Source organism: Opisthocomus hoazin, chromosome 8, assembly GCF_030867145.1.
Source record: "Opisthocomus hoazin isolate bOpiHoa1 chromosome 8, bOpiHoa1.hap1, whole genome shotgun sequence".
NCBI lineage: Eukaryota > Metazoa > Chordata > Aves > Opisthocomiformes > Opisthocomidae > Opisthocomus > Opisthocomus hoazin.
The window spans coordinates 48,036,253-48,057,892 of NC_134421.1; the positions used below are offsets into that span (position 1 = coordinate 48,036,253).

At 38.0% G+C, this 21,640-nt stretch overlaps 1 protein-coding gene across 4 annotated transcripts in view; it reads left to right on the forward strand.

Moving 5' to 3' along the window:
• The window catches only part of CPED1 (cadherin like and PC-esterase domain containing 1), a 154,480-nt gene that overhangs the window by 118,882 nt on the left and 13,958 nt on the right, over positions 1-21,640 (forward strand). For all 4 annotated transcript variants that reach the window (XR_012764935.1, XM_075429332.1, XM_075429331.1 and 1 more), the window contains exons 17-18: positions 8,666-8,783; positions 15,289-15,425. Coding sequence is in view for 3 of the 4 variants with exons in the window: in XM_075429332.1 (XP_075285447.1) it covers positions 8,666-8,783; positions 15,289-15,425 (255 nt within the window). In the remaining variant the exon portion in view is untranslated. The remainder of the gene's footprint in view (positions 1-8,665; positions 8,784-15,288; positions 15,426-21,640) is intronic.

The window sequence follows — 21,640 nt, forward strand, 5'->3', positions numbered from 1 at the left end:
AATGTGCCTGAAGTGTACCTTTCTCTGGGAGTTACACATCCAGTCTTGGCTTACAGGTGAGGCTGTCCTCCACTCTGAATTGCCACGTGCTCTCTCAGGTAGGTGAGTACGTACTTCAGTCGGTCCTTTCTCATGTGACAGTCAGCAGGGAGCCTGGTGGTGCTCCCTCCATCCAGTTTCACCCTTCATTCTTTACACGCATCTAGCCTGCGGGTGAAGCAGGTTCAAGGCTTTTACAAGTCAGTATTTAATTGTGTGTACAAAGCAAATGCAAATAGCTTCCTTGGGAGAGATTGAGACAGAACTGCCCAGAATAGCCTATAGCCCACCAAATGGAGGAAAGACATTGGGAGCTTGAATTGAAATCTCTGCTGCAAATCAGTTAAAACAGGGACTCTAAACTGTATTTCCTCTATCACAGGGAAATCATCTACTTATTGTATGAAAGGGGAAATACCAGTTAATGGTTTGTGCACTGCACACTCCTGGTGGCATGTCCTGAGAACAAGTATCAGATCAAGCGCTGCTGGCAAAGGGGTTTTTGAACTCTGTTAGGGCTGAAAGGGCCGGCTAACATAGCTCTGCTGAGCTATGGGTGGTTTTTCCTGTGCCCACTAGAAGAAACTTAAGCACTTAGGAGGATGGTGGCAATTGAGTGAGGGTTTTTGGACGACATTTAACAGGCGAGAGTAGTGTTGAGTGGAGCTCCAAGTCTTCTGCCCAAGCTGATATGGAAAATAAGAGGCAGAGTTATTATCTGGACCCAAACATCCTGAATTTCTCCTTGGAATCTTAACCTCAGTATGCCCCAAGGTTTAAGTAAAGTTAACAGATGTTCTTGCAAGGTCTACAGGATTTTGTGTTAAAAGTGAGAAAGAAGTACTTTTGGATAAAGTACACCCTGAAACACTGACTTCAAATCTGCAAGCCTTGCTTACTGTGAAAAGCAGCTTTAAGAGTAGCTTTAGCAGATGTATAACTCACTGGACCAAGTCCTCAGCTAACGTGTTTTTTTAATGCATTGCCTTCATTGTCAGAGTATTTCAATTTCAGAATTCATGAGTGAAAGGTAATGCTTTTCAACTCATTGTTTCTTAATACCTTTTCGTACTTTCTGAATGTAGTGGTAGCTGTTCAGTCCAAGAAGTTCTGCTGTGTTTGTTGTGGCTGTGATATAAAGGTCTTACTCTAAAATCAAATGAACAAGGCTAGAGCTCAAGCACCTCTTGCATGTAGGAAGGTGTATAGATCTCTCTGCAAAGTGAACGGTGAATGCCATGTACCCTGAGCATGAGAGGGCAGAAGAGAATGCTCCTTAAAAATAGCCACAAGGCTGTGGGATTTCCCAGCTAACACAGTATATTTTTTACCTAATTAACAGGGAAAAGAGTCAGGGCCACACCAGCGCCTTATTGACAGAAAACCATAAATACCTAATAATTCCTTTGGTTATCACACAAAATATTTACTTACTGCACTGTAAAAGCACATGGTTTTCTCAAGCTATTCAACATTTCCAGATAGTGAACTTGGCAAGATTCCAGTCAATTCACATTCAGAGCTTGCACTGGGAAAAGACAAAGGGAAAGAGGAGGACTACGTGGGAATCCAAACGTGACACAGGTCTAAAAGTCTCCAAGTCAACATCACCATCTCGCTTTTTAAACTAAAAAACCACCAGAACCTAAAATAGCAAAATGTCTCTATCTTCTGTTCTTTGTTCCTGTTTTATCTTCATTGTGAGGGAGAAAGAAATACTAAATTATTTTCATTCCCTTTTGCTTCCTTTGTGTTTTTAGTTTATGAAGCATACAAGATGGAAATCGTCACTGTTCTTGCTTGGGAAAAATATCATTAATTGCATTAGGAAAACATGTTTGCTAAGAAAGTGGTTGAAAAATCCATGCAGATGTTAGCTTCAAATTTAAAAAAAAAAAAAAGCTGTAATTATCTTTAGGTATAGTTTGAAATATTTTCCAAAACTTATGTTTACAATATTTTATTCTTAACGGAGTTGGATTTCGAATTCAGCTGTTTTAATTCAGCTAAATCTGCTGCATGTCTAAGCTGTTCAGAATCATAATTCACAAGTCTCTGCTAGATTAAGAGTTGTGCTTTTTAGCCCTTAGATGAATATTTTTGTTCTATGGTTCACAAATGCAGAATTTGGAACTATTGACTATTTGGGAGCAGAAAGGCAGGTAGGAGTCTAACTGACATCATGTGCAGTATTAAGGATGATGTGAAACAGAATCGAATCAAAATCCTCCATAGATTGAAAGGATTCTTCTATATTCTCCATACACATGAAAGATACTAAAATAGACATATGAAACTTGCAATATATTCTCTTTATAAGTGCTTATTTCTCAAAACTGTTTCTTAGCTTTCTGTGAGGTTAGCATTCTCAGTGCATAAGAAGCCACTTTGCATCTGCTCTAGTGTCAAGATGAGATTTATTTGTCCATATAATCTGTAAGTGCTTCAAGGCAGTTGTCTTTGTAGTGAGGCACCTACCAGGATTTTCAAAAGCTCTTTAGCAGATACTAAAGATATTGTGCAGATATTACATTCTTCCATCACTGCTTAAAGCCTATGACATTATACCCCAGAAAAAGTTCTGTGTAGAAGTTTGTGACTGAGAGGGAAAAACCCTGCAATTCACGGAATGCTTGTATTCTTAAGACAAAATAATAAGAATTGTAGCAACAACATGAATAGAGCTAGTAAGAACTTGAAAGCAGTTTAGACTGATGGCTGCACTTTGTCCATATTTCAAACTGTTCTCTGATGTCTCCACCATGCCTTGACAATATGGCCAGTACCTCAGCTTTTCATATCATTCCCAGTCTCATAGTGATGTCTGCACGCTGCACGTTCCAACCTTGTAAGCGCCCAGACTTCTTTACTAAAGTGTTTTTATGGCCCGTACGAGATCCCTATAGAACTGAGCATCTCACAGTGTTTAATGTGTTTTTTGTGACAGTGCCTTTGGGGTCACTGGGGAAATATTATCCCATTTTTGCAGATGGAACACATTAGGTTCCTTACAAAGCACAGCGGTGACAGTTTCTTTCCTTTAAAACATAGCTGCAGCACACAGACACATTACTCGGTCAGTTCAGCCCATTAATCCTATATTCTCTGTTTCATGGATTTCTGTATCTTGTGATGTAGACAATGTCTTCATCTACATCTTAGACAGTGCTTGGTGAATAATGATAGCCATTGTTTCCCAGCCAAAAGCAGTAGTGAACTGAAATTTCTTGGGAGACTCTCTCTCCTTGTGAGAGATTTCTAAACCTATTTTGTACAGCCAGGAGTTGCAGTTCACTCTAGTTAATTTGGGTGTTGAACTGAACCAGTGTCCACCTCTGAATCTTTGGAGGTTCATCTGTCACTGAATAATGCAGTCGGACAGAGGGAGACAGTTGAATAGAAGTCAATATGCCAACTGTTCCTTCATTTATTACTGCCTTATTAATAAAGTTGAGAGAGTGGAATTAATCCATCTGGTCACAATTTATTCCCTAGCAATAAGATACAATTTCACGATTTCATGAGCTCACTCTTTGACTAATTTTATTACAATTCCTTCTTTAGCATCATTTTTAATTGCTTTTCGTCCAATTTTAGTGATGTGAAAATAGTAGAAAAAGAAGGACTAAAGAGGCATGAAAGGTTCTGTTCAGAAACTCAGGTCAGCTTAAGTAGAACCAGCTCAAATAAAGTCAAGTCAGCGAGCCTACAAAGGCCAACAGAAAAGCGTTCAAAATTTCCTCTTTCACAGGAAACTTTGTTCTGTCACATCTAAAATGTAAACAGGCAAAAGAAATAAGGCAGCCCCAGCAGCCTCCTGAGGCGAGGCACGGCTGCAGTGCCTCGGGGGAGGTGACTGGCTGACCTGCTGGGCTGCTGGGCAGCGTTGGCCGAAGGACTGCAGGGTCAGAGCTCGACGGATGGAGAGGTCTCCTCCCTTCTTTGCCAAGAACTAGTGAATGAGGTTTGTCTCATCCATTAGTTCCAGACTCGTGTGGACTCTGGCTGTTAAAAAGATGCAGCATTTTGGCTACAGAATGCTAAAATGAATTTCTGTGAGCTTAGTTATATTTCACTTTTTTAGTTTAAAACTTTCTGATAAGCTGATCCTTTATTAGTCTGGTAGGAGTAGTCTTCAGTGGTTTCGTCTGGGTGCAATCTCAGGCATGAGCACCTAAGCAGAAATTGCCTGTTTTTCCGTGTCCAGCCCACCATTCTCATGGATTGCTAGGGGGTTTTATACAAATGCAAAAAGGAATCTTACTGAGAAAGCTGAGAGTAGAGCCTAGACACAGGCATGCTGGGTGGGAGTTTCCAAAGCATTCAATTCATTAACAGAAGTCTACTTCTACTAAAAATGATAGCTTTAGCAACAGCTTTGAATGGACAGGGTTGGGCTATCCCAGAAAAATTCTGAAAATCCTGCCTTCCTGTTTTAAATGCCTTTTTGAGCTGACAGGTAGCAGAAGCTGCAGATGTTAAAACCAACTTTGTGTTTTGTAATGTGGCACCTTGTCGCTGCTGGATCACTGACCATTCAAATGAACACAGACAGACAGTTTGTCCCTATTCAAAATGAGTTTTTATGATAAACATATATATGATCTTAAAGCTGGTATTATTTTTTAATATTTATGTACACCTGAATGAAACTATGTACATGCATGTGCATAAGTGTGTAACTGAGAGGAAATACAGTGCATTTATTGAAAGATGAGCTAAACAAAATTCTTATTAAATCAGGCACCTAGGCTATAAATAAATGAAACAATATATGCATTAATAGGTCCAAATTAATAATTTGAGAAAACAGTAAAAAACTGTAGAGTAGCAGGCTCAAATCTCTCCAGAAATGTTAAAACTTATTTCATTTATGAAGAATCAAGTTCACTGTAGTGTGCTCTGAACAGAAACAATTCTCATTTCACAAAGCAGATGAACTCCAGAAATGCTCACTCTCTAAGCATCAACTGCCGTTGACTGAAATCTATCTAGGTGTACGAGGAAAGATTTTTTCCTCTTTTATTTGCTAGTGCCCAGAAAATATTCTGTAAAGATTAAATAAAGTTTACTAGTAAAATGCCAAAGCTGCCTTATACAGAGTAGATTCTAACTGTGTACTGAAGTACGTAATGCTGTGGAATTTTTCTTTTGATCCTAGTCCAGACATTTCAAGAGCCTGTTTATGTCTGCCTTCTAAAAATGAAGATTTACAGGGAGAACAGACACAGAGCAAGAGCTATCATCTAAGTTTACATGTCTGGCCCTCATCTTTGCCATGAGTGATCTTCTGTAAACATACTTAAGATCACAAGATGTTTCGTCTTTGGGCGAGTCAAGCAGGTTCTCATGTCACTGCAGCACCCAAAGAAAGCTTTAAAAAAACCTGCAGACAATTAGAAAAGCCCTTAATGTGGTGTACATTGGTGGACCTGTGGTAAATCTGTGGCTGCCACAGATTCATTTTGTATTTTATATTGAATATAGCAATGACGATAAAGGATTGGTCTCCCTTAAAAGTGAGGATGAAACAAAGAAGGCTTGCTCAGTGATTCACAATATCTCATGACCCTGTAGTTTTAGAAGTGAATTATATATTCAACACAAGAAGTGGCCTTTAAAATTCATTATTTGCATACTTTGAAAGCACAATAACGCCAAAGGGAATCAGTGACACAGTTTGACTGGTGTATTGATTGTGGTTAGTAATAAAGCAGCCACATGAAACTGTTGTTAATCATATTGTCCAAGGAATGCAATTTAAATTAATTTTTGTTTGTTTAAACTCATACCCTGGGCAGAGGTACGAACAAGAAAATCCCTGCTAAGTTATTTCATGGCACTATGTTGAGAGCAGTGGCAGCACATTCAGGAATTTCAGACTTTCTTGTGAAGTCCTGTGCAAATTGTTTTACTGCAAGGTAGGAGCTTTCTGATGTTACTGTTAGTTGAAGTGATACTGTCAAATAGCTGTACAGTGTGTTCAGACCCAGAGGCTCCAAGACAACATCGCAGTTGAGTGCTAGAAGATACCACGCCATTTATTTTGTCATAACAGCTTTCCCTAGTTGTAGAGCATTAAGCAGAGAAGAGGACAACTTTACAAAAGAGCCCACATGTATTGACCATTTCTCTGACTTTTTTGTGCACAACAATGTCCTTAACCCTTTCAAGTCAGTGGGAAGATTTTTTTGGTTTGTTTTTTTTTTTCCCCCACCGTGGAATTTAATGAGATCAGAATAATTGTGAGACAACTCTTCAATTATTCTGCTTTGTTTTTTGATTGCATAATCAAGAGACATCAGTATTTACTAAAATCCAGTACAGATTCATATCTCCATCTATATCAGTGGCACACATCCTACTGTCAAGTTTCACCTTGACAATATTAGGACATAATTGTCATTTGCTCATTGGTCCAATTTGGGCACAACATCCTGGATGTCGCTTAATTTCACGCAAACTTTGAATGATATTACATGACAGTTGCCAAATTAATTTTAATACCATTTTAGAAAATAAAAATAGAAATCATCATACTTCATTGAAGAAAAGACCAGTGGAATATTTTTTTTCTTTTTGGAGAAATTACATCTTATTATTCTTTTCAGGTTGAAGAATACTCCTTCTTGAAATGAACACAATCCAGTAAAAGTGTGTTTCCATTTGTGTAGGTTTTTTTGTAATTAAATGGTAGTACAAAGCATATGCAATTCTTTAAAAAGGCAAAATTTGAATTATCGAACATTACCACGACAAATATTCCATTTAGCCAGAAAGGGACACAACTGCATTTTTCATACAATGTTTAAAAATAAAAGCACATAAGTAATGATTGTCATGGTTAAATTTTCATAATATTTTCCCCTTTGTCATAAAATGATCTTTTTCACTATTTTAAGGCTCATTTTTATAGCTTTTCGGTTTTGGTGAAAAAAACCCTCATCATGTTCTGGTAAGCTTATCATATTACAGAAATGAGGGTGAGACAATGAAATACAAGATAGTAGACACTATTTTTTAAGAGAACAGTGACCCCAGAATACTCCTATCTTCTGATAAAACAACTAACAATAACATTGGTTTGGGCAATGCAGTATGAAAGATGAGTATTTTCACACAGTAATTTGAAGAGAGATTCATCTGGACTAATGTAGATATACGTCTCTGAAGTGATCTAAGTTCTTTTTGCAGTTGAGGGAGAAGGGCATTTTTAGCACATGATTCATTTTATCCTGAAGTGCACACCTAAAACTGATAAAAACGTGTGTCCTAGGAATGCTATTTCTCTGCAGAATCTATCAAGGAAAACTAGAATAAGCAACTCATGCAGCCTTATATGCTGTAGGTGTCTAAAATCACCCAAACAATTGCCCAGTGTCACAAGTTCTGTGATGTCATTTATGTCATGTCAGTGGATGCTTAAACATTGTAACTGTAAGGCACAGGGTTAATGTAGTCCATTAATGTAAGAATCCAGATGTTCTACAACTTGTGTTAGGGAATCATTATTTATCTGGCTATTTCATCTGAAATTCTGGGGAGCTGCTGGTACCCCTGACCTTCCACACAGAATAATGTTCAAGTTTTGTAAAAGCCAGTAGCACTTTTCACTTGCAAATTTTAAGAAAGTTAATTTCAAATTATTTGATTCACATTCCAAGTTGTTACTGCTAAGTTTTTAGGCATCTGGCATTAATTCTCATATATGTTTCTGCTAATACCTATAAAATTTATCAGAAATGGTCAAAATGTGAGAAACTCAGCTCCTTATGAAATGTGTTTACAGTGTGTGCCATTGCATTAGCAATCTCTAGCTCTTCACTACATTCTGTTGATTTAATAATGAGTCTGTATTTCTGTATCCAAGCATAAACATAGATAGAATATTTCTGTGTTAACTGTGAGTCTTAGTGAACTCTTCTGTAACTAGAACATGAAAAAATGTCAGATTCTTTTCTATGGAGTAAATTAATTAAAAGGTCAATGTCTTTAAACATAAATATTTGTGTTACCCTTATGGTAGTGTCTCAGGTTTACTGTGGGATACTTCTCACACGAGGACCCAGTTAGAAGATTATATTTGTATTAAACCCTTTCCTTCAGTGCCCCTAATAAGTTTTTGTAACCCCTCTACTAGCTCAAACATTTTACATTTATTTTTTTTTTCTTTTTTCCTGATTTTTTTCTTTCTTTGTGCACCTGTATCTCCTAAATATAATTTGGGGCAGCTCATGACAGAAATGTATTCCATATAACTGCAGATATGCATACAAAATTGCTAAGGGCAAATAGATAGAGATTGTAAGATAAATAGAGACAACATGACATTACATGAGTATTATAAATGTTTGCCTTAACTGATATTTCTATATCTTTATCAAATATAATATCTTGTACATTTATTGTGGATTGGGATAGTTTATTACAAAACCATTGTCTGAATATAAAAAGGTTCTAGATTTCATATTAAAAATATATATTGAAGAGCAATGAATGAACGAATTGCAGAACCAACCCCAAGTAACTTCTTTCTTCTTTAAACGTCCTTGAAGAGGATTTCAAAGTCGTATGGATGGGTAATGGGTACAGTGCTGTAATTTTCACAGATTTCATGTTAATTCAGGACTGCGGTTCTCGAATTCGTCCGGAAGAGTCCTGTGGCTTGCAGCCTCTGTCTCATGAATACCTCTCAGCAATTTCACAGACAGTGTTTAAGACCTGTGAAGCTGGAGACACACAAGGTTTGTACTTTATTCTCTTTCTTTTGAAAATTAATGCATGCGCCTCATCCAAGTAGAAATGGAAAAAAAAGTTTCCTCTTGTCCATGGACACGCACTAACTTAAGCACAATGAATTTAACAAATCACTTGTAATAGGTACAGATTTTTAAAATCAAGTTAATTAGCTTGTGGCAATTTTTTTTAATAAGTTTCTGATCAGTGATGCACCACTGCTTGTGTTATTGCCATGTAACCTGTAAAATGCAATGAAATATTTCCATCAAAACCATTTAAAGTAAAAATATTTTATTCTGAATGGAAAGGACTATCTACTCAAAATAAAAAAATAGCTTTAGAAGAAGAACACAACCTTTTGATCCATTTTAATTTTATATTTCCTCTTCTATATTGGAAACACAAAAATAATTTACAATTTCAAACAGTAAAGTATGTGCTTTTACATATGTTGATACCTTAAAAACCAAGCTGGACAAACCAAACATTAGACAATAACCAATACAATCAAGACACCTCATTGGTTTAGCGAGAACCCAGACAGGCAGAGATTGTCAGACAGGTACTCATGTTTAGGTCGCAGCTGAAGGAAGATTTATGCAAATGTACTTTAACAGATCTCAGTAATCTTCAGGACTACTCAGGTATGCAGTCTTATTCATAGCTTAAATTGTTGCTGGATTAGACAGTAAGTAATTTTTTTCAATTCTTTATTAGACAAATGAAAAATAACGCAACACTCCTGTACAGTCCGCTAACACAACAGCATTTTTTATTTTGCTGTAGATAGGAGCAGCTTTTCACAGCAGTAAATTTGCACAAACTCATGGAATAATCAATGCAAAGTAAAAGGAGTGTGGGAACTGCCTGAATGCATCACTTCGTGTGAAACAGGTGTATATTAATTTTGTGTTATGTGAAAGGAACAAAGGAGACACTGTTGTACATAGCAGCGTATTTTAATCACACAGCAAGTTGTGAATCATAAAGAAGCACAACCTATCCTACACTACTATATCAGGACATGAAGTTCCTGACTGGGAAGCCCAAACCAAATCCACAGAAAACTCCTTCTGGGGCAGGCAATCTGTTTCTCCTGATACATAACACACTTCTTTTGAATACTGCATCTACCTAAGTGAAGCTGAATATATTATATCTTTTACAGCCTTACTGTGAATAATATACACATTTAAAATAGAAATAAACTTTTGGAGATGTAGTCTCAAAGGACGAGTATATTAAACAGGGAAGAATAATTTCTGCTTACAAAGCGAAGATTGCCAAGCGGTGTCTAATGAGCCTAGAGCTGGGGTTTCCAGTATCTGACAAGTGGCCACGTAGTTTTGATGTACGTCATAACTTCCAACTGGAACTGGAAAGCATGGCTTTTTGTGGAAAATCATTCCAAATTTGTAACAACTGAATGATAGCCCAGTCCCAGCAGTGAATGCATATGGGAGCAATTACAAATTCCCAGCTAAGGCAGCAACATTTCCTTTATTTAAATAAGTTAATTTTTCAGAGAAGCCAAGCAATGTCCTGTTTCCTGTCAGAAGAGAATTCAGAACTTCTGTGGAAGTGAGTCAGCATTGTACATTGTTCTTACACCGGAGAACAGCTCAGTTGTATAGGGGTACCAAGGTATTAGCTCAGAAAAATGTATCTATGCTGGCAAAAGCTTGTTTGGACAGACATAGGTAGAGGCTGAGGCAGAGACAGAGAATGAAGTCTTAGTTCCTCTGAATTTAATGGTAAAGCTTAGAAGTCTGCTTTGCAGTTCCATACAACCAGGATTTCATGCCTCACTTCTAGTCTTTTGGTGCAGTACAGAGACAGTAATTTAGGGTCTAACCAATGGCAGGACTGCCCACCTCCTGTCCTAGTCACCATGGCACTATTCTTTGGAGGAAGCTCAGCATCTTATCAAATATGCATTTAACTTACACCATTTCTTTCTCTCTCTCTCTTTTTCTTTTTTAACCAATAAATACTAATTGGAATATTCAACAAGAGAAATTTCTCTCTTTCCATCTTATTTGGATCACAGAATGAAATTGGAATTTCTATAGGAACAAAAATATTTTTTCCTTCAGAAAATCCTCTTTGATTCAAAGGAGTTTGAACCAGGCTAAGAAAATTAGCTTTTTCTTCAGTATTGCTGTATTATCAATAATACAGAAGTCAGCAAGCACTAATTGTGTGTTTGGCTCCTCAGAGAGAAAGACAATTGATAAAGACCATGAGAACCCCAAGCAGTGCTAAATTCCTGCAGGTGAATTGAGTTGCTGCAGTCTGTGGAAATTTGGTTTGCAGACAATTACAAAATCTTGTGGGTAAGAGATCACAGCTTCACTTCTAATGTTCTGCCTCGCTGCTATGACATGCGTGGTTTAGTTGTGTCCAACTTTCTACAACTGTGTCTAGTTTAATGTAGTTCTGTATGAGCTCTGTCTTTGGATTCAGCAGCTATCTGGATTTGGTCCAGCAGAAACATAAACTGATGTTTAACCAAGTGAGTGTCTCCTTTGGTAACAAGGAGCAAATTTCACTTTGGACAAAAGTCTGTAGGCCTAACGCCATTTATTCTGTAGCATCAAAATTATGTCCTTTTAAAAATAATTTTGCTTTTTTTTCATAAATGCAGCTAAAAACAAAAGAAAAAAAGTAGTTCTACTGCCTGTTCATGGAGAACAAGTTTTTTCAAAGTCTTAGGGTGCTAAATAGACAACAAATGTAAAAGTAAAATATTCATAAATAAACAAACTACCTTTAGCATCAGTTTAGGTTAAAGATTTAAATTCTGAGTTGTCAGTTTAGAATGCTTTTTCTTTTTTTATGGATAATTTTTCGGCACTATAGAAAAACTTTGTTTTTGGTCTTGAAAGCAAAATATGTGTGTTCATGGCTATGACAATGGGAAAGGTTGAATAAAAATAAAAAAGGCCAAGAGAAGAAACAAAACTGTCATATGAAGTGTACAACCTTTATTGGTTAAAACTTTTAACTTTAGGCTAATATGTTTTAAATACAAGATACAGTGCTAATGCATTATTTTAAAAGTAGATTTCTTTTCATGCCATTTTAAGAGATCAATTTTTGGGAGTACTGGCAATATTTCATGTCCTATCTTAAGCAGAAGATTTATGTATGCAACTGATAGACTGCCCTAATGGGCCAAAAATCCAGTTTACCTTCACACTTCCTGTGGAAACCTCCTACTTACAGGCTTTCATAAAACTTTGTTTTTACCAGTTTTTAATTTGTGAATTAAATAACCGCAGCTTTCTCTTTCATTGAATTGTAGGTAAACTTTCCCTTGCCTGGTAGAACCAATGCTAACTCTTTTAGCTGAAGCACTACAAAACTCAGGCTGATTAAAATGGTGCTGAAAGCTACATTGTCTGCTGCTACCTTACATAAACGGGGAAAAAACAGCTTACAATTGTGATTGAAAATAAGGTTTATTTCCAAACAAATATTGATGTTTTGCAATTTTTCACTGTTAATTGTCATCTTCAATTATATATGAGATTCATTTTATCTTTTAACACAATCTTATTTTTGAAGATTAAGAATGCATTGACTAACTGCTGTGAAATGAAATAGGAAAGGTTCATAATGATTGCATTAAAAATGCAGAAATTTACATACATCATTTCAAAATCTGTGTAAAGATAAAAACTGCAACTGTTCTGTTAGCATTGAATGTCAGTGCTTCCTACACACATGAGTTTATCTCCATATATTCTCACTGTCGTATTTTTTTACATTTGCCAGTAACCTTTAACATACACCAAAAATGTATCTATTTTTTCATAATGTACCTAGAGAGCTATTGAATATAAATCAAACAAACCATTTGAATGAAGCTTTTCAAAAGGTACTTATCACTTTCAGTTACCAAAGATTAAACTTTTATTGTTCAGATGTTTCAGCTCCTCAATATTCATTTTATATAGTTCTACTTTTCTAGTTTATTACCTAAAACCAGATCAGCTCATAAATGTATGGGATGTTAAGAAGAAAATTCCATAAAGTGAGGAATCTCAGATGTTGTAGACGTTGCCAGAACTTTTACGTATTCAGTTTTAAAGAAAATTACAATGACAGGAAAAGAATTCCACGTTTTCCCATCATTTTTAAATATAAACCACTGCCCAAACCAACTTTCAGATAATTTATGAAGAACTCTACAGTAGTGGTAGTCTCTGACTCCAGACCTTAGCCCAGCAAACCATTATGTCACTGCTCTATTACTCAAAAGGCACAAAGCAGTGAAAGGTGTTCACATGACACCTATTGCTGTGCTATATGAGACCTCGCAATTTTTAGTCTTTTCATGCAACTGCTATGAAGCTGGGAATGACCCAGTAGCCATGGATTGCAAAGGGGGTGCAGAGGGAGCTAAGGGCAAGGTCCACAAGTGGCTACAGAAATCTTGGAGTGTCAAAGCATGGACATCGGGGTTGGGCTAGATGATCTCTAACAGTCCCTTCCAATCCAAAGAATTCTATGACTCTATGAAAGCACACCTGGCCCCAGTGGTGGCCAGGAGGCCACAGCCTGGAGAGGGAGACCTCAAAGCCATGGATGGGCCAACGTGAGGAAGGGATTCCAACAGCCAGCAAAAAGCAGGAACTGTCTAAATTCAACCCTCGGTTTCCCAGCTGAGCAGGATATTTAACCGGAAGACCTCTCCCTGCTCCAGAACCTGGTTATCCACTTCATACCTTTGGATAAAGACTCACTTTAACCCCTAGGTAAAGTCTACATAGGATCTGGCCCAGGGACTAAAGTTCAGGTCTCTCTTCTTCCCCCAAAATTAACAGGTTACAATCATGCTATTTTTCTGGCCTAATGAATGTTGACCTTTAAAGCAGTCCTCAGCTGGTAAGAAGAGTGGGGAATGTGGTCCTTAAAGAACAACAGCTAGGTGATTAGGACACAGACAATGAAAGTTTGAAACTCTTCCGAGCAAGGACTGCTGGGCAACTCCATCTCCCCGCTTGCACCCTACCATCATGGTCCCAAGCATCCTTCCATCCCCTCCTTCCTCCATGCTGAACTGTGTACCAGATGTACATGTACAGGCTCCCATACAAACAGATCTTTGTGCTTTTATTTAGAAGACTCTTTTATCTGCTAAGACAACTCACCCTGCTACTTACCAATGCATGTTTGCTTGGGGCTTTTGCTCAGCACAAGCTCAGGCTGCCTGCCTGGAAATTGCCCTGCTCCTGAGGTAGCAGCTGACCCTTCCAAGGCCACTGGGATCCTGCAGTGTTGCCTCACTCAGCCTCCCACTCTTGTCCTTGGTCTGACAAATGTCGATAGGCAGCAGCCTTGGGTTTTTGCTGTGTCTTCTTGTGTAGCAGCAATCTATCACCCACAGCAAAGCACACCCAGCTGGCTGCGGAGCTGCTGTCTGGTAGCAGTCACAGTCACAAACTCTAAGGCCAGGTCTACTCTGTAAACATTTGCTTTTGGAGCGGTTTGCTGGGCTGTGGTGAGAAACCTGGCTGTGCTAGCAAGGCCTGATAGCATTAGACACAAGGACCTGGGAGCTTCTGCCCTCTTCCTTGTGTAATGCCCTTAATCTGAGCAAAAGCAGGTTTTGCTGGCAGAGCTACATAGACACTGGGAGACACTGTCAGAAAGGCTCTCTTCTTTGGGCTAGAAAAAGTGTTTCTTGAGTTGATCTGAATATAAAGGCAGCTCAAAAGTTTTCTGTCTTCCTTCAGAAGTCAAATCCCTCAGACTTCCAGTAGGATTTTGGAAATGAACAGCTTTAGAAAACCAAAACAACAGAAACTTTCAACCTTAGGCAAGAGATGCCTAAACCCCACTGACTTTTGGTAATCTCATTTTATGCTCCTATTCTGCAAAAATAATTTGAAAATAGGGATCAGGCTGTAATAAGTCACATAGGTTATTCATCTCACCTTGCTTTCATCTTCTGAAATGTATGTGTGTAGTCTGGGACAGTACTCTGAATTTTCAGAAAATAAAGAAAATATTATTTTTGAGGGAAAGTCATCCTCTCTCTTGCTTCATTTTTCTATCAAGGGGCTCTCTAAGTCCAGCTTCGACCAGCCACGGAACTTTTAGATGTTTCATTGTAGATCAGAATGAACCTTGTTTCTAGATACTTCTGAACGTATTTTCTTTTTGCTTTCAGTCTCCTCACCCCCTTTCCCTTTCTCATATCCCACCTGTGGAGAAAGGACAAGCTGCTACAAGAAAGGCAACATGAACAGAGAAATGAACCCACAAACTTCTCTCAAATTTGAGTATTCGCAGCTCTTTCAAGGAAAGGAAAAACTCCCACCCTAGCTAAACAAAAAGACATAACACAGAGGAAGGAGATAGTCTCTTTAATGGGTTGGGGGGCATTTAATTTATGGAAAACTCCCACTGCAAAATACTCAAAAATATCTTGCTTTCTGCATAATAAAGCTACTCACAAAAATACAGAGGAGATGCTGACCTCCCGTTGCTCTTTTCCAGGGCAGTGGATTGTCCCTTGCCTCAGCTGCTCTGACAACAGGACCTGCGACTGGAGAGAAATAACATGGCAGCCCCACGGCTGCAGACACTCTGTGCTAGCCAAGCCTGAGCTCCAGCGCTGCGTGGAGGGCAGAAGGGTATGTAACAGATTTTACATTGTAATTCTTTTTTGTTTTCCTGCATATTTAGTGTCCTGAAGCTTTAAAAACTATTTTATGATTGATAGTAATTATGTGTAAAAAAATCCCTTTTTATTATAACTGGAAAAAAGATTTGAATGAAAAATCCACAGGGACAAAACCCAACCATTATCCATAATTTAGCCTCATACACAGACAGTGTTGCCTGCTGCCATTTTACATAGGAGTTTAGGTCACACCAGTGGAGTTTCAAGACCTACTGTTTACGTGGTTACCAGATAGACCTGCAGTGAGTATACAAGGACTGTAAGTGGAGGATGGATTTGCATTGCTGTCACAGTTTGTCTCACACTTGACATGCAAGTTGGGTTTCTTCTGCTGCATACCTAATGCATGGCATTGCTTGTGCACACTAATCTTACCAAGTCTTCTTGCACATTCTTTTCTTGTAGTGAAGCTTCTAAGGTGATTGCTTGGAAATACAAGGTCTCCTTAATAAGCATGCTATGACTGTAATACTGTTGAGAGAGCTCTGATCTGAGGCTCAGGTACCTTACTGAGGATACAAGTATCCAGAAAGTAAGTAATTAATTGTTGTAAAGATTTTTATAGTGTATTGTCTAGGTAAGAAATAGTAATTAAAAGTGGCATTTTGATAAAATCTGAGAGTATTTCTATACAGAAAAATACAAAAATAATAGTCTTTCAGTTAACATTTCCTCCTTCATTTCTGGTCATTACTTGTCCTGCACAAAGTCCTTCATCGCCATGTGGCTTTATTTCTGCCTGTGGTTTTTTTCATTACTATAGAGCCGTGGGTTTCTTCTACCATATTTTTCAAAAAAAAACATTGGTTTATATGACAAAGGAGAAATTTGATTTTCTCCTCGTGTACAAAACAAGCACTTCGACTGACCACAACAAAAAATATAGAGGAATTTGATAGCTTTGCTTTGGTCTTTAATTTCTATAGACATCGGGCTGCTTCAACAAGCAAACACCCTTTGGTCAGACAATTGGAGGGTAGCAGCGGAACAATATGCCACTATGGAAGTGGATTGCCAAGGTATTGCTGGGAGGACGATGCTAGCATTCCCACCTCCGAAATCGAACCACTCACATTCACCAGTGTCAAAAACAGGACAACATTTGTTAAGGGTCCATTAAATCCACGTATACGAAATAAATGTTTGTGAACTTGATTTCTTAATTCAAATTACACTATGTTCTGACTCTCTGAGGTCTGTTCTAGTGTCAGATGAGAGCCAGATCCTATGTGACCTACATTAACACCATGGGAGAAAAATCTCTGTAGAACTAATTGCACTTGTTTCCTGTTCTGCATCTATTGCAAAAGTCTTCCGTCATTGTCTGATAAACTTCATTGCTCTGTAGAAATCTGCTGAATCACTCCTGTTACTTGTGCACAGATGCCCGTTTAACTGGTTTATTCTTTTAAAGTCATGACTCTAACGCAAGTTCCTCTTTTGGTATATTTCTCCTATATCTTTCCCTCTAATGTTATTTTCGTCATCACTTTGCAGTGCTTTTAACATTGTGTGGCGTTTTGCAGTAGTATTTTTGTTTCTTTCATCAAATAAATAAATGCAGAGCCTGGACCAGCTCCCTTGTGTCAGTAGAACTTAACAACTAAGACAGACTTTCTTCGTACCTAAGTCAGATGAGTAAAAATGGTCCTCAGCTTGGATGATGAGGTTCTGATTCTGTCTGAGGTTAAGGCAAAGTTTAGAATTACTTTACCTTGTCTAAGCAATGTAGCAGAAAATGTATTTTTTTCAGGTGCATATAATATATGCTGGTATAAACAACATAAGTGTGTGTGATTACGTCTTTTTAATAGGAAGTGTTAAGGTCTATGTCACTGTCAAATTCCAGCTATGATAACTGCAGGTTGTTTTCTTATGCTCCCTTATTAGTTTTATACGAAAAAAAAAGGAAAAAAGTCTACTTGACTTTCTACTTTTAATTAATGTGAAGGGAAGCATGCAATGAGTTAACCATTGCTGTGCTGTGTCCCTGATCTGGGTGCGCTTCAGCAACTGATGACATAAGACATAAAGTGAAGACTCTTTTTGGCTGAAATGCAGCACAAGTAAGACTAACTGTATCTTTAAGTGCAATCAATCTGGTTTTCTCATGTTTCATAGAACAGTAAAATTCAGCATTCAGATATGTCTCTTGCTCATTAATTTCTTTTATGTATTTGTCAATGCTTCTGAAATATGCTTATGGTCACCCAAATAGAGCACTTCTTTCCCATCTGCATCATAAATAACCCTTCAAAAATGCTTTCTAATTTGTTTTCTAACTCCAGACTGCTTTCATGTCTTTTATATTAGGACTGATACGTTTTTCAGAGCTCAGCTCTAAAATTATCATCTCCTTTCTCTATAACAAATTAATTTTCCCTTGCTATGACTTCCAATTGATTTCACATCATCATTAACTGCAATTTTAGTCTGTGTGCGTATAAAACTGTGCCTGAGCTAAGTTGTTTCTGTTTCATAAAAAGCCAAGACCACCTGTAGTGAAACAATTACAGTCAGATTGGTGGAGACATGAGAAAGAATATACAGCCACACAAACAGTTTATGAGGCCTTATTTTGCTTTATGATGTGTTAGCAAAACAAGTCAGTCATATGTTTTCATTTCAGACACAATAAACAGGAAAATTTAGAAGTTTTGAGGCTAAAATGATTCTGGTTGAATGGATTTTCATTCAGTCCACTTTTAATATCTGCAGTCTGTTTTCTTCTCCATTTTAAAGTCTAGCTAAGGGTAATGAGACGCAGGCTGTGTTGTTCTTAGGGAACTCCACGTGTATGTCCTAACTGAATCAAAGAAAAAAGGCAATCTTAATAAAAGTATCTGTATTACATTGGCTCAGCAAAATCCTCTGTAACCATGGTTAATGAGTTTTTGCTGTAAGATTTATACAATCACTGAGGTTGGAAAACCCTCTAAGATCATCAGGTCCAACCGTCAATCCATCACCACCATGCCTACTAAGCCATGTCCCAAAGTGCCTTATCTACATGTTTTTTGAACACCGCCAGCCATGGTGACTCCACCACTTCCCTGGACAGTCTATTCCAATGCTTGACCACTCTTTCCGTAAACAAAATTTTCCTAGTATCCAATCTAAACCTACCCTGATGTAACTTGAGGCCATTGCCTCTCATCCTATCTCTAGTTACTTGGGAGAAGAGACCAACACCCACCTTACTACAAATGCCTTTCAGACAGTTGTAGACAGTGATAAGGTCTCCCCTCAGTCTCTTCTATTAAGACATGATGCTTTCATTTTTGTACAAAAAATTTTGAAAAGAGGTGAAGGAAAAGGGATCCTAACAGGTAATTAGTTATCCAATTAGCAGCATATAGAAAGCTGGCCTCAATAGCAGGGGGGATATGTATTTTGTTTATCATTGAGAAATGCTACTCAGAGTTCAGTCTTATAATAAAGTACCATTGAGTCATGTGTAATTAAGAACAGGAAATATGAAAAGGCAATATTTGCTGAAGTACTTAAAGTTCAGCTGTTAAAACAGGAATTTTAACTTATAATTTTTTAATAATATTTTTGAGTTAAGTAGTGTTTTGGACTTACAGGTGTTTAAATTTCCTAAGTGTGGTTAATTTATAATGATAGGTCTGGTTAAGAAGTGAATTCCACTATGCTTACACAATCTTTTAAAGCCTGTAAGCTACAATGGAATTTTTCACACGAAACGGTTGCAACTGAAGACACTGAAAACATCTGTCTGCGTGAAAGTGTTGTTCTTCGTCTGGTAAAATTATAGCCTTATGTATGTCTGATCCTTTAGTCATCCTGCAGACAAATGCCCCATTGACCTGAACAGTACATGACTAAGCTTTGTACCAGACTGTAAAGAAAATGAGATATGACATATTCTGCACACCTGAGCCATCATTTTGCTCATGAATGTCATAAAGCTAAATACGGAATCATCCTCAGAAGATCATATTAAATACTACATGGGGTGCACAAGTATAGTAAGTTCATGCCACTGTGTAGAAATCAATGTGGCCATAGCTACCACACATTCTATTGCATTGAATAGCTATTCTAATTAATTTAAACTCTTGGCTTAGTTGAAGGACATAAGTTTTCTCCCTGGGGCTATACACCACTTACTTTAGTCTTTGGGTCTTCCAAGCATTTTCTGTAAGTGAAGCTGACTTGCAAAAGGTGGATGCTTTGAAAGATGTTTTCTGAGGGTCTGCATACCTCATCAAAATGTGCTTAACCAGCTCTGCACAAGGGCAGTTTGAAAAGCTACTTTGCAGGTAGGATTCCCTACAAATGTCCTCTTCTTCCATCTGGATTTTTTGGGGGGAGAGGAAGAAGAACAATTTTCCTTTTTTTCCAGGATTTACACATCTCTCAGCATGGTTGGGTGGGTTAGAAGCAGATCGTTAGATGCAGAGAGGTCTTAACGAATGGATGCTCTGTGTGAGCAGATTTGCTGGTGATGTGCTATGCATCTACCAGCCTGGGATGCATTGGATTACAAGGAACGTACACCCACCTTTCTATGTGAGGTCTTCTCTATACTTACGGGAGAGCATGCCCTTCAAAATTGCAGCACATGATGTCTCCGGAGCGTGGCCGCTGATACCCTCCTGAGACAACTGTGAACAGACTACAGAGATCTCCATGAGGGCTAGAGGGCAGGGAGCATAGGTTTCACATAAAGCAGTCTTAGTTTTAATCACATACCTTTCAACAATGCTGCTGTTTCACTGTGAAAGAAGTAGCTGAAGTTAAACACATTTGCATGACTCCAGAGATACAGTCCTGGTATGGCTCACACCTACTTGAACAGTCAAAGACTTCTTGATTGAAAGCTAATATGGTTGCTATAGTTGACTGACATCTTTGGGGATAACCTACACTTTTGATCTGGCTTTCTGTGCAACCACAAGTCCTCTTTGGCTCATTTCTCTTATCTCCACTTACATCAAGTCTTAACTATTCTCTTAGTAGAGTTGTTTCTGAGGATTCAGGTTAATTTCCCTGCTGAAGCAACCTGTATTCTTCACCAATGTGATGTTGCCATCTGTCTCATTCCTGACTCATCCTGCTCAGCCACACCTTCTCCTAGGAATACGTATACATTCCCAGATGGACACCCAGACACTCAATGGCATTAGCTGTCTGAGCTAATTTCGTGACCTTCTGTTTCACCTCCTCATAACAAGATGACTTAAAAGTGAAAATGAAGATGTTGTGAGACTCAGAACTTAATCCTTCAGAGATAGGCTGTGTGCAGTCTCATCAATCTTGTGATAATATTTGAAGAAGTATGTCTGTGCCCTAACAGTTATCTGTTTCATCCAGTTATACTGACTGCTCTGAAGGAAACTGCTCTAACTACTGTCACCCCCTTCATGCTCTCAGACCATCAGGACAACAGCAGTAGTACTATTCTATGGCCCGCCTGACACTTTCACATGGTGCCCAGCATCATGGCATTTATGGACTAGAACTGCTGCTTTAAGATGTGATCGTACTTAACTTGTCTCTCCTGGTACTGGTTTTCTAAATGACCGCACAGAGTGCATTCCCTTCTGCAGACCTGGCCAGCTAGGTCCTCCAGGACAGACTTGAAAACTCATTCATGGATCCACTGCTTGTATGTGGATTCGTGTGTAGGTGTAGAAATTTAAAAGCTCTACAATGCTAAAATATTTTATAGTGCAAATTGAATGTGTGTCAGGCAATGGAGTATGATTTGCTCTAATTTTGACATAACGAAAAATAGGAAAGAGACTGGTTAGTCAATCTCAGTCTCTGATGCTCTGCAATGTTTGAGACTGGAAATATTTAGGATGACACTTCACACTTAAATTGCTAGTGAATGCACAGAGTTGGCAAAACAAGATGTCCGTGCATCATGTTCATTGGCCTTGGCCATCATTCTTCTCTCCGTTTTTTCCATGAAGGGTGTTGTTCTGCTATATGAAATCAGCGGTAGATGAGATTAGACCAAATACAGTTAGAAGGAGAAAATATCTATCAGAATCTTAGTCATAGTAGAATGAAGAGTGAGATAAAAAAGACTCATCTGCCAAATCAGTGTAATTAACAGCTGAATAGCCTTCTTTGCAGTAAAAAATCACCATATGCAGTGATAACAAAATGGTATCATATGCTATTAGTAGA